The 12,882-nt window shown below is 48.5% G+C and overlaps 1 protein-coding gene across 3 annotated transcripts in view; it reads right to left on the bottom strand.

Annotated features, from left to right (window-relative positions):
* LOC117205867 (rho GTPase-activating protein 20-like) overlaps positions 1 to 12,882 on the bottom strand; it is a 178,646-nt gene that overhangs the window by 94,240 nt on the left and 71,524 nt on the right. Inside the window, exon 1 of one of the 3 annotated variants that reach the window (XM_033444658.1) lies at positions 2,170 to 2,723. The exons of the other annotated variants lie outside the window; for them this stretch is intronic. Coding sequence (XP_033300549.1) covers positions 2,170 to 2,478 — 309 coding nt within the window. The 5' untranslated portion in view covers positions 2,479 to 2,723. Of the gene's footprint in view, positions 1 to 2,169; positions 2,724 to 12,882 lie in introns of those variants that run through there. 3 annotated transcript variants of the gene reach the window in all.

Below are 12,882 nucleotides of genomic sequence, written 5' to 3' on the forward strand. Positions count from 1 at the left end.
TCGTTCAAATACCGAGTCGTTAAAACCGTGCAATTTCGTCGAATTACGAATCGCGCCGCACCACCGCGGACGACATTTAATGGCCGCTATGCGCACCGAACCCGCCCCGTCCGCGTGCACCGCCGTTCCTTCTACCCACAATTTCGCGACCCACTGCTCGCCGCTTTACGGAGAGAGCACAATTTGCTCAAGTTACGAACGAGCCACGCTATTGCATTACGCTCGGTGAAAGCTGCCGATTTTACGATCATCCTTTTTCTGCGCTGCAGTTCGAAGTACGCTTTTTCATCACCGGCCAGGAAACACGCGCAACGAACCCGCGAGATGCGCGCAATTTTCGTTATTTCGTAGTTGCATTCCTGTACCATCGGACAGATGCACGTCGAGAAGAATTTTTGGAAGTATTCGATCAATGAAGCTTCTCAGAAACCAAAGAATATGGAAACTCCACTTTTTCTCGGAGGACAAACGAATTACATCGATGAGATGGCACGGATAACAGGACATTCTCAGGTAAATTTTAACAAATTTCTTCTCTTACAGATATACATCCTATGGGCCTACCCTTGGCTATCTCGACCCGATCTTCGCAATTTTAGCTACCACCAGCTTTCTTTCCTTTCTTTAATTACCACGATACAGCCCATTTTGCGTAATGCAGCGGAAATTGTGGTCGAACGAGATGTAAGCCCGTTGGAAAGCAATCGGAGCGACACATTCCCAATCGTGCTTCAAATTGAAACACCGAAGGAAGACGAGAAGCGAGATCGATTATCTTCTTGATCGGTTCCACCGTGGAAGCCGGAGAACGCGTTCAGATAACTTAAACCAGTTCGAACAATCCCCTCGTAATTCCGAATATACGTATGCACGTCGATATTTGAAATAGCTAGAAATCCATATTACAGGTAGAGAAGGATGAAAACATCCGCGGTTGAAAATAGCCGATAATCGCGAGTCAACTTACAAGTCGATCCGTTTCAACGCGAAGTAAACACACGAGGCAAGCGAGAAATTCCGCTCGCTCGGTGAATTCTTTTTTTTTTTCTTCGAGCTATCCGGTGTTCCGGTTACGCGATGGAACGAGCGTGCCACGGATACGAGGAAGTAATGGCCGCAACGTTTCGACGCGCGGCGAAATAAAAAGTCATTAACGCTTGCCTACATAACCACGCGCGCGGATTACGCGAAACTCGCTAGTACGGGAACACGAGACCATAGTAAAAACAGCCGTTTAAAAACTGGTATTACGTTGCGATGCAATTATGTAATCAGGTTGCGGCACGTACATCGTCAGGTTTCCAATCGTATTTAATTAAAAACTATCGGCGAGAAACAACGCACGGGCCCCGCCACTCCGACTAATCGATTCCAGCCGCAACCTAATATCCCAATTTTCCACGAGCCGCGAGACAGGTCACGGTTTCTGTTCCAGTTTCGGCATGGAAAACGGTGAAACCTGTTTTCGATTAAAGTCGTAGAGCTGTAGAGCGTTATCGGTGATAAAAACATCAGACGCGGCTTACAAACCACTTACGTCTACCGTCGTTCGACTGTTCTGTGTTTACTATCGTTCTCGAATTCGTGGAATAACGCGAGACAGAAATTCCTGCTAGTTACTCTACTAGAACACCTCCATTCGTACTTCTAATCGTTACAAGAGATGCTTGCACGTTGTTTATTTATCTTTTGTTTCGTGATTTCTCTGCTCGCTTAGGCGATATTCGTGTAAACATAGCGTACGTAAAGCGCGTAATTTTGTTCGCTTGGTTCATTGCGTTGAACCGTTCACAGTAACGAATTCCTAGTCCTTTTAAACGGCATTTAAACATCTTCGATATTTTAAATATCGATCTAGAAACGATTAGAAATATCGTAGAATCCGTCTTCGTCTAATTCTGTCCCTAAAATCCACGAACGCCACGAATCTGATATTATAAAACAAGGGATTAATCGCTAAATGTACGTTCCTATGACCGATTAAATTAAAGAAATTCCATCGAACAACGCGAATTGTCTCGATGATGACGCATCGAAGGAATTTCGACGTTACCTTGCTTAATTACATTACGCAACGAACAACGCCGCTCGAGAATTCCAGGTATCGTAATCCCATAAAATGTACGTATCAGCTTGGCGAAAATATTCGAAGGGAATAATGGGACTCACCTCTTTCATGCCATCGAGCCTGCCGAGGCTCTTGGTACCCCGAAGCGGCGGAAACGCGGCGTCGTGCCATCCGGAGTTGCACATCTGCACTTGCTCCGAATGCACGTTCAAAGCTCGCGCCCTGCTCTTGCTCTTGCGCTTGTCCAGCAGATGCTTCGCCCTGGATTTGCGGACTGGCGCGGCCGGATCGTCCTCCGGATCGCTCTGCACCTCCCAACGCGACGGAGATTTAAAACGACGTCGAGGACTCGTCGGTGAGGTCACCGGCGAGGTGAGCCTCTGGACGAGGGTGCCGAACATGGTCATCATTCGACCTGCTTTAACACCGACGTAACGATCAACGATACTTCACTCCGACTTGGACATCGTGGTATCGAGCTGTGCGCGCCTCGTCCTTCGATAACGTGGTTCAGCTCATGCCAGCACACGATTCGTGTTCTTCCACGGGGAGAAGAGTATACAACACTCTCTGTCACTCGGTGGTTCGCGCGAAATCCACAGGTGGTTCCCGGAACGGATACACGGTGCACACCGAGTGTATACACTCGTGCCTCGCGTGCCAATACACAGCTTTCTGTTTGTCGATGGACGATGCCGGTAGGAACGGAGCAAAACACCGTGGTTCACTTGAAACTGTAACGCGTGGATAGAGCAGTGGAAGAAACGAAAACGTAAGATAAGACGCGATAGAAAAAACCGGTCACTGTTTACTATCACACGATTTTTATTGCGCCGCAGGTAGATAGGTTCAAGAGCTCGTGTATGTAACTTGTCTGCCTGTCTCTCTCTCTCTCTCTCTCTCTCTCTCTCTCTCTCTTTCTTTCTTTTTCTCTCAGTCTGGATCTTGGTTGATCCTACGCGAGACGTTGCACGCTTGTTTTTCCGTGCGTACGCGAATTGAACGCAGACAGATACCGTTTCAGGTACCTGTGTTCTACAGCACGTTTCACCGATCGAGCAGAAAAGTAGTGGCCTACGGGGAAGCGACGTGTCAGAGGGCCGGATCGACTTGAAACCAGGCACAGGTATTTGCCTTCGGGCGTGCAGCGCTCTCTCGCAAACACGGTCCGCGTTTAAAGCGGTAGTCTACGTGCACCGTTTCTTTCCTATAGGGTTCGCGGTTTCCAGTGTTACTCGCCGTTCGCTAGACGGCCTTCCCTCGTACTATGTTCCAACGATCGGAACGAGACGCGAAAGAACGCACAACCGTGTTACCGAAACGTGACAACAAAACACGAGATACGTTCGAGACGGAGACTGAACGTAAACGCGACGCGAAACATACACGCCACGAGCACCGATCACTGGCTACGTGCGGAATCGAACTGGTCGCGCGGAGACTGCGTCTGCCGACCGGTTGGCCTCGCTCTTACGAAAATGCCCGAGTACGGACGAACTCGAACGAACCGGATCGAAGTTGCACGATCCACGACGACGAGACGCGAGACCGAGTCACCGGTTACCATGGCGATCGGGACTTATTCCCCGTTGGGCCTTACACGTCGTTCGTACCTGACTGGGGAAACCGAACCAACCGAACCGAGCGCCGATAAAAGGTTCTTCCGTACGTTTTCCATGCCTAATTTTCTCTTATATTTCACTTTTCTTTCCCACGGAGCCCTTTATCATCGTTTCGTCCAACGATCGGAAATCTAAACGTCGACCGTATATGTGGTTGTTGTTACGCGGCAATCGCTAAAGAAACACGCGGTATTTATTCCGCTGGATCGTAGAAGATCGTAACGGATTACGAACGAGATAAATAACGAAGTACCGATTGATTTTACAAGATTTCGAAGGATTCGATATCAGAGATGTACAGAGGCTGGATGCGCCGCAGGGTGCATCGTACTCTATTTGCAACCGGCGGAACGTGTCCCGCCGTAACGGTCTCGGTAACGATAAAACGAATTGATAATGCCTGACCCCGGAATGAATTCCTGTTTCTAGGCGTCAACCGGCTAATTAATGGCACGATGACTGGTTCTCGGTTGCTTCGCGGTGATATTCTTGCATGTCGGACGCGATAAATGGGGAGTAGTCGTGCGGAACATGGCGAGAAGTTGCCGGGATGTCGTGGAACGCCAGCTTCCACGAAGACTCGCCGGTTGAAAGCACGAGAGAGGCGAAAATGAGAGCTCGATAAGCGGCAAAGGGACACCGACCGATCCCGGCTTTTAATCGATGAACGCAGGGTTAATCGCGCGTCCAGACTCCCGATGATTTTCATCGAGCTTTGACGCATCGCGATCTACCCTACCCGGTAATCAAGCAAAGAGGCACGCTCGTGATTCTTCGTCGCTTTCAAGGACAACGAAGCCTGACGCGAATCAAGAACGAACGCAACGTGCCTCTTTCTTGCTTGAACGATATCATTAGAGTAAGATCCCGTCAAAAGTTCAATTATTCTCGCGTCTATATACGGTGATACTGGAAAGTTGATTAATCGTGTCAGAGGCCCACTCGGTAATTATTACGCGGCCGCGTAATTAGCGCGAATCGTCCGATACCAGGTTCATTCTCCGTTCCGTGTCCTTATCTTGTGGCAACGGTATCCGTGAGAATCTGAGTTACGCGAGGCAAACCGATTCAGATTCGTCCCTCTGTAACGAGCGCGTGATCCATGATGCAGCTCGAAACGTGTGCGGTTAGTCGCGTTAGTTTCTTCTCGCTCATCTCTCGTCTTCATCGTCTCTCGTCTTGTCTCGTCGAGTCGAGTCGAGTCGTGTCGAGTCTCCTCTCGACTCGTCTCGCGGAAGTCTGCTCGTCCTACATCGCGATTCACCTATGCGATAAAACGTAAGAGGCGTGTAACTAGAAGTACGCGTTATCCTACTCGGCTACCTGTTGAATATATCCTTGCACGTATGAAATAATTAATCGTGTCTCGTCCAAAATCTCGGTGATTACTCTTGCAGACGTCCTCGGTTAGTTTACCGGCGAAAGGAGGAATAAAGTAGCGGCAAGAAAGGAACAAGAAAGCGAGAAGGAAAAATTCGTCCAAGTTTCTTGACGTACGGAATCTTCGTTCGTAGGATCGCGCTTCTTGTCGCTGAAGGCTTAAATTTCAAGACCGCGACAGGTGCAAAGGCTGAATAAATCCCAGCTATCGTGGAATCGCGTCAGTCTGCGGTCGTGGCTGACTTTTTTTTTTCACATTCTTTTTCTCGCTTTCGTAGGCCTCGATTTATGCCCGTCATTGCGAAGTAAAAGTACGAGATTCAGGATATTCGGTACGAGTTTGCTAGTACGTGCGACTGAAACGTGCCACGTGTCTGCCTATTGTTCGTAGTTTCGTGTTCCATCGCGCCTCCTCCACGTTTCTACGTTGCACACTCACGAGAGCGAATCTGGAGCACGCCGCTAGAAGAAACACGTAGTGCCCGCCTAGAATCGAAGATAACGTCAAAGCGCCATAAATATCCGATTAGATCAGGTCGCTGGGCGCATTCCTCTTCCACCAGTCATAATCCGAAAAATAAATCCTACACGCGTAAGTTTACGTAATGCTTCCTCCCTCGTGTACTACAGCGGCTACAAAAGGTATTGGCACGTACGGACAGCCGACAATGAGGCTCACGATTAAAATGCATCGTATACATCCAGAAAACCGAGTCATGTTCCTCGGTCGAGTTTCTCAGCGCTAAAACTGGAATGCCAAAACTGCGTGGCCACGGAGATCCTCCGCGTAATAAATCCATGTTATCAGGAAGAAATCGCGGTAAGTTTTTTCAGCCGGCTATTTTTTCGACCCTCCGACCAACGCAACGTCCTTTCGGAACGCGGAAAGTTCTTCAGCGCCGCGCAAAACGATCTCGAACTCAACGAACCGAGCACACGCGAACGTTTTGCGCGCAAGCAGCGTCCAGGATACGGTTCATAATCGAAACTTTGGCCGCGACATTTGCATCGGATTCGATCCGCCTCGCGTTTCACCGCGTCATAGCCGAGAGGACCGATCGAATTGAATTTTCTGCAGCAAGAGAAAAATCGTCGGTCGATCTACCGTGACTGATCGTCACCCCGTAGCGAATCACGAAAACGATACCTCGATCGACAGGTCGTTTCCCTTCCGGTGTGCAATCCTAAGCGACTTGCGAACGCGAAAGCGAGTCTTGGCAAAGTACGTCGCGCGTTCGCTCGTGTCGTCGATTTTCACGAATCGCGAATGCACACGTGCACCACGCCGTGGACCGATTGGTAAAATCCAAGAGTTAACTTCATCTCTCTCTCTCTCTCTCTCTCTCTCTCTCTCCTCTCTTATTGGGAGAGAACGTGCTCTCTCGTGTACGTGCACGAGAAGGGAAACATTGCGTGCCGATTATACTGTCGGCCAGTGTGAGAAATATTATCCTTTGATCTCCGGTGCTGCGCACTCCGTGCCGGTTTCACTCCGGCAAGAAATTAACGACCACGGCCCGCCGTTTCAGTACGACCTGCCTTCGGAGATTATCAGTCGCGAGAGAGCCTGAGCGAGACGGAAGTGAACGTGCCGCAGGAAGTGGTCGAACAGCGATTTCCCCTGACATTGAAGCGCGAGCTTAAGCAACCATTCGCGTTTAATCCATGCGTATATACGCCTGTATGCTTCGTACAGTTCTAAACTCGGTGATATACGTCAAGGATGACGATTTGAGAAATTTATGCGTACGACCGGCAGGGTTCGTGCGGTGTCACTCGAATGCAAGGTTGAACCAGCCGATAGTACCAGCTATAGTTTGAACAAGCAAACGTGAAATCTCTGCAACGAGTTGGATCAACTGGGTCAAGGAGTGTAAGATAGAGGATGTTATAAAACGAATTCGATCGTCGATCGGTTAACAGCAGCGTGAAATTTGTACGATGGAAATAAATTAGGCAATACGCTATACGAACCTTAGGTGTATGAATTATTTGTTTCTTTCCTAGGTGAGATAAATGGAATTCTACTGCAATAAGAATCAGAACATGTACATATATTACACAGAACACTGAAACTTACGGGCTTATAGTTGCCTATCGACTGGCTCGTGTGCATTAAAAGTCCCTGTTTTTGCATAGTTAATCCGCGCATGACTAATACGGAAATATGCGAGCCGAACGTTTAGACATCGAAGATAATCGATATGAATCGCAGGCAAAAGCATTCGGCAAAGTAACCATTGCAGAAACTTCGCCTAACTTCCGCGAAATTCCAGAGGAAAAAGAGAGAGGAGAGGAAATTGCGAAAGAATTTGGAATGAACGGAACGGTTTAGGTTTGGGTTTAGATAAGATAGACGCGTTGGTAGGCGCGGCAGATTGGAAAAAATCGGCCACGCAAGAATCGTAGTTATTCGAAATAGTACAGAGAGAGAGAAAGAGAGAGAGAGAGAGAAAGAAAGAGGGAGAGAGAAAATAGTGATTTACAGCGTTTCACTACTCGCGACGCGTGTGCCCGTCGCGCATTCGGCGCTCGGTTTTCAAGTCGTCCCGTTTAACAAGCTATGCGATCGAGAGTTAAGACCGCGAACGAGATCGTTTCTTCGTGAAAGTCGCGAATGCACACGGCCACGGAGTCCCGCCAGGAAATACTCCATTCCATCGATCGAGCAACGATAACGATCCGCAAAGACCGGTCTAATAACTCGCGATCTAAAGGCTCGAGAGCATTGGCTATCGTGTGCAGACCACGCGGTTATGCTTGCGTAAACGGGTTAATGGAGAGGTCAATGATGGAGAGGTATTAATAAATGGCTGGACAATGGGCGTGGAATTCGCCGGCTTCGGTGAAGCTTGATCTTCCAATTCGAGCAACGAGGCGCGATTGCCCCTTGTTTAGCCTCGTGTTTTATACGGTTCTACTATGTAGCAGAGAATCGACGAGAAATCGACGAGAAATCGACGAGAAATCGATGGAAAATTATATCTTTCTACGTATCTACGCGTCACCCTATATCTCGGTTCCTTTCAAGGATTCGTCCGACTCGTACGAAACGCTGATTGATTAACCCTACGAACCGCGATATTCGTTCGTAATTATTCAAAGATATCGTCGCAAAGCTCTACGACGAATCAGTTTATATTTTATACGTCGACACCTAACAACGAAATGTTATCCGATTCGTGTAAAACGACGTTTGATCGATCCTACGAACCATAGGATTCGTCTGTAACTAACTATTCAAGGAACCAGTGGTAAAGTTCTATGAATCAGTAAACATGGTTAATTAATTTCCTTTAATAACAGGCTACTACCTTTTCGCCAGAAATTAGTTCAGCTTGGCGGGATTTAACGGCGGTGTTATGTTCTCGTAAATCACGAATAATGAAAGTCTCGCGTGTCGCGCGGGAACTGTCGACTCGTTCCGTGAGTAAGCTTTAACCAGGCGTCGAATTAAATGGATTCCAGACCTTGTACGGGTCCGTTGTTATGACGTCGGCGAGTTATCTTTCAGACCTTGGCCACGCCAAGGCTATCTTCCACGGGTGGCCAGGAAACGGCTCGTCCTCCTGTTCCAGGGCCAGGAGGAGTCTTGACCTCACGCAACGTTTCCGCGTGCTACTATGTTGAATTCTTTTTTTCGGGCGCACCTTAAACTACCAGCCAGCTTATGGAAGCTTAACTTCGACTTTGAAACCATCCGCACGAAGCATAGCCGGTGTTTTTTTTCTTTTCAGCATCTCGTAAATTCTGGTCGCATTTTTATAACGCGATCGGAGCGCGTTTCGTTATTTATGTAATTGTGGGAAAGATTTAACGCAACGGTCGTAATAAATACAATCACCCCAGCAGTCGTACTCTTAGACACCGAGGCGATAATATCTTAATTTATGTTTCGCAACCCGCCCCATTATCTCATTGACGATTCTTCCGTCGGAAGACGATCCCTCTGCCAGGATTCCGCGACCTCACGCAACGTTTCCGCGTGCCTGATGCCTCGCGCTCTGTGCACGGCTTCGTTTAACTTATTCCCATCCCTTCGATGAATCAATTCCCCTTTACACCCTGATTCTCTCGCACGATCGAACTAATAAATTTTACAAGTTGCAATTTACCAGCGTTAATAAATTTTCTTGTCTATCGGTAACGCGACTTTGCTAATAAAATTTCGTACGTTACGAGGCGGTCGATCGTCCCATTCTACGAAAGATTGTAAAATTATATACGACACAAGTGCTTGCGCGAATCGTTTACAGCTTTACCAATCACTCGCGCAGAGATACTTTTCACGCCGAATTGGTCGTTAACCCACTGAATTTCGTAATTGCTCGTCTACGGAAGATCAGAGATACGACTTGTCGTGTTTTTCAGCCGTGGCGTTCCAATAAATTTATCGTATAATTAGTTGACGAAACGTTAAGGTACAACGTTGCTTATGCGCGTCATAGACCAGAAACACCACTTCGCCGATAGTATTAATAAATTATCGTGCAAGAGGGCCCTCTTGCGATATAAATCTTTAATTGCGCCGCTTCACCGGGTTGTAAGAGACGAGCGATTCCATCCCGAAAGGGTACTCGAAGAAGCTCGATCTCGCTTCCAAATAATCACTCAGCGATTCCGATCGGGCAATTTTCCAGGAAAGGCGAATCAACCTCGAAGAGAAGAAGAATCACGAGCCGTGGCAACGTTTCCGCGTGTTTGGAACACGCGTGGTTCCTCGTTTCCTGCGAAGCCCCGTTCGCGGAACGTGCGCATCGCACGCGGATCCCGACAATGCTCCAACGTTGGCTTTCGTACGTTCCTTTTTTTCATCGGACCCAGTAAGGTCGCGCCACTTAACGGTCCACGGCATATTGCATCGGTCGTTTCGTGCGTAGACGGGGAGATTCGAATGGGTATTAAAGATGGGCGCGCGAGGTATCCGCATGCCACCGAGTTGCGAGTTAGCTGGCTCGAGCCGAATGAAAATCCGCCAGGGAAAAGAGAGAGTGCGTGCGACAATGGCGCGTAACGCGGAGGATAACGAGCGCGAGTTATGTCCCGTCATAATTTGCAATTTAGATTTCATTATCACCCGCTGCCCGCTGATCTCGCTACCACCGAGTCTACGTCTAAGAGTCGCGGCTACCGGCGTGCACGTGCTCCTCGAAAACAAGCCCCTGGCTACTGCCTACGTCGCGAGTATATAGACGATTTTCCGCTTCCTGTCAGACGCGTTTTGCTTAGAAAATTGTACAGCCGTACCATTCACGAGGAGAAAAATTACGACAATGATCGATGGATTCCGCTTCGTGGACGAGTTAAGCCGTATCTTCTGGTCTTGAGCAACGTGGAACTTTTAGCCGAGGTACCACGTTTCTTGAAAACGTCACAAGTGGTTATGCTCTCTTTTTCGACCGCTTCACAAAGCGATTTAACCATCTGTCGTAATATTTCAGCGACGATAACAGAGGAAAAAGTAGCTCGAGTAGCTTCAGGGAGGATGCACAGCTTTACGCCGAGACGACGTTGCGTCGCTCGAGAAAGTGCGTCGCGTTACGCAACGACGCGTGTAGCAATACGCTGAACGCTCCGAATTACACAACCGTGACCCAACGATCGACATTTACACAGCGTTAACGTTATTTTGCATAAGGGAACGGCAACGATATCGTTCGGTTACGTTGGACCGCGCGCAATCAAGCAGCGTTGATACGTCGGAAGTGGCACGAAAGGTATGGCAGTAAGATCGTTTTCGACGCATTTGGCCGGTTCAGGAGCTTCGAGAAATCCGCGGGATGCCCCTCGAGCCGAGCCTATTCCGCAAAAGTGTGCTAACGACGCGCAAACCGCCCTCGAGCGAGCATTTCCGCATTGCGCGCGAGCCTTTAAAGCGCGGAAAAACGCTCTTCGGAACACAAGCGTGCCGCGTATACGAACCCGCTCGTTCGGGGTAATGATCCTGGTTAACGGTACCGCAAATTGGTATAGTAAAGGGTCCGTAAAGTCCTTTATGGAAATGTCCATTGCAATATTGTTGGTACAAACTGCGGAACGTTGCCGCGCATCTGGTGTGGGATAAATGACGCGAGTCGTCCGTTTCAATCATTAGAGGACTCGAGCCGCGGTCGATCACCGATACTTTGTATTTAGAGCCGTTTCTGTGTCTCGTATCTCGTTGCCTCTGCTGACGCTCTTAAAACGGTAGACAGAGAAATTGCAGATGTAACGTCGATGCGCGAAGACGCACGGAGGATCCGAAACGAAACGATCGACTCACTTTACCAGCAGATTTGTAGACTCTCTTCAGTTGGAACGCGAAATTTCTAAATTCTCCATCTGTAATTCGCGAATTCATCGCGCTTCCTTTTCTATTTCGCGGTTTAACGGGCGTTGACTTGCTCCTTCGCGTTTCTACCAGCAATTTGAAAACACGCGCGCTAGCGTGTAAAAAGCCAACCTACAAAACCTATCGTTCTCTCGACGAGTCTGTAATTCGCGTGGGACTTTGGTTACGCGGTGGAAAAGAAGCGTTGGAAAAAGACGGAGAAAGCAGCGATCGCTAGTTTCGACGCGTCTCCTAATTCGGGCCGAGAAGATCGAGAGACATCTTTCGAGGAGCATCGGTGCAACGTCCTGCAGAAGAAGAATCCTCCTGCCGGTACCTTACACCAGGTTCCTTTGGACTGACTCACGTACCGGTCGCTCGAGCCCTCTCCCTCGCCCCTTCGCGCACGGTGCCACTTTGTTCCACGAACGCACGGAGAACTCGCTTTTCGGAAGCAAAAACGAACGTGGGCGAACTTCTCGAAGGACATTCTCACAGATTCTGTTCCATCGCGACGGCGTTCCTCTCGTTCTCTCCTCTTTCTTACCTCCTTTCTTTCCTCCCTTGCTTTCCTCTTCGTTGCCTTACTCTTCGATCCTTTTCATTCTCTTTATCTTCCCATCCTTCTCCCGTTGATCCGATCTTTACGGCGCGCATCGAGGCTGCGTTCTCGATGCTATTTAGACACCGTGTTCTAACACCGACGACTCGACTCGATGCGACTCAACGTCGTATCGATGGAACGCAGTCTCTTTTCACGGCGCTGAACGACTCTGCTGGCTGAGATTCTCGTAGGATGAGTTTAATACAATCAGAAAACCGTGACACGTAACGTCAGATCCTAGCCGACGTAAAAAGCCGTGGCTTGCCGACCGATTAAATTGCGCCCTTTACAAGACCCCTTTTGTTCTTCGTGTAGAAGCATCTAATTCTTTCGATTCGACCAGTTTACGGATCAATATCTCGAACGCTTGACCGATGCCACTTATTGTTAAGGCAGTTAAAAGGCAGATATCGAGTACACGGATATCGAAGTACGTTGATAACGCGAATAATTTATCGCTTCTCTACTGGATATGTTTCAGCGGTGAACGACAATGTGCGATTCCTTCTCAAACGAAAACCTATTTATAGGCGTACTTTTCCACGCAAATTATAGTGTACGTTGGAAATCGAAGGGAACGTGGCGACAAGAGAGCTGCGCGTTCCAGTAAATTCCAGCAAACCGGCAAAAGCCAACTGAAAATCAACCAAAATCGCATCGAGTCTCTTCGCTGCTATCGATTCAGTCGCGTCTTTGAAACAACGTGCGCTGTATCTTTTCCTGTCGAAGAAACAAAGACCAGAGTAATAAAGATCCGAAACGTTATCCTACCATTAAACGGTACACAATTTACGTGGTCTATCGCTGTTTAAACGAAAGAACGATCATCGTCACCGTCTCGATCCATGGAAACCATTACTGCCATAGCAAGAAGAGCCGGTATCGCGGAAGTCTGTTT

Source organism: Bombus bifarius, unplaced genomic scaffold (assembly GCF_011952205.1).
Source record: "Bombus bifarius isolate JDL3187 unplaced genomic scaffold, Bbif_JDL3187 scf7180000007996, whole genome shotgun sequence".
Lineage (NCBI taxonomy): Eukaryota > Metazoa > Arthropoda > Insecta > Hymenoptera > Apidae > Bombus > Bombus bifarius.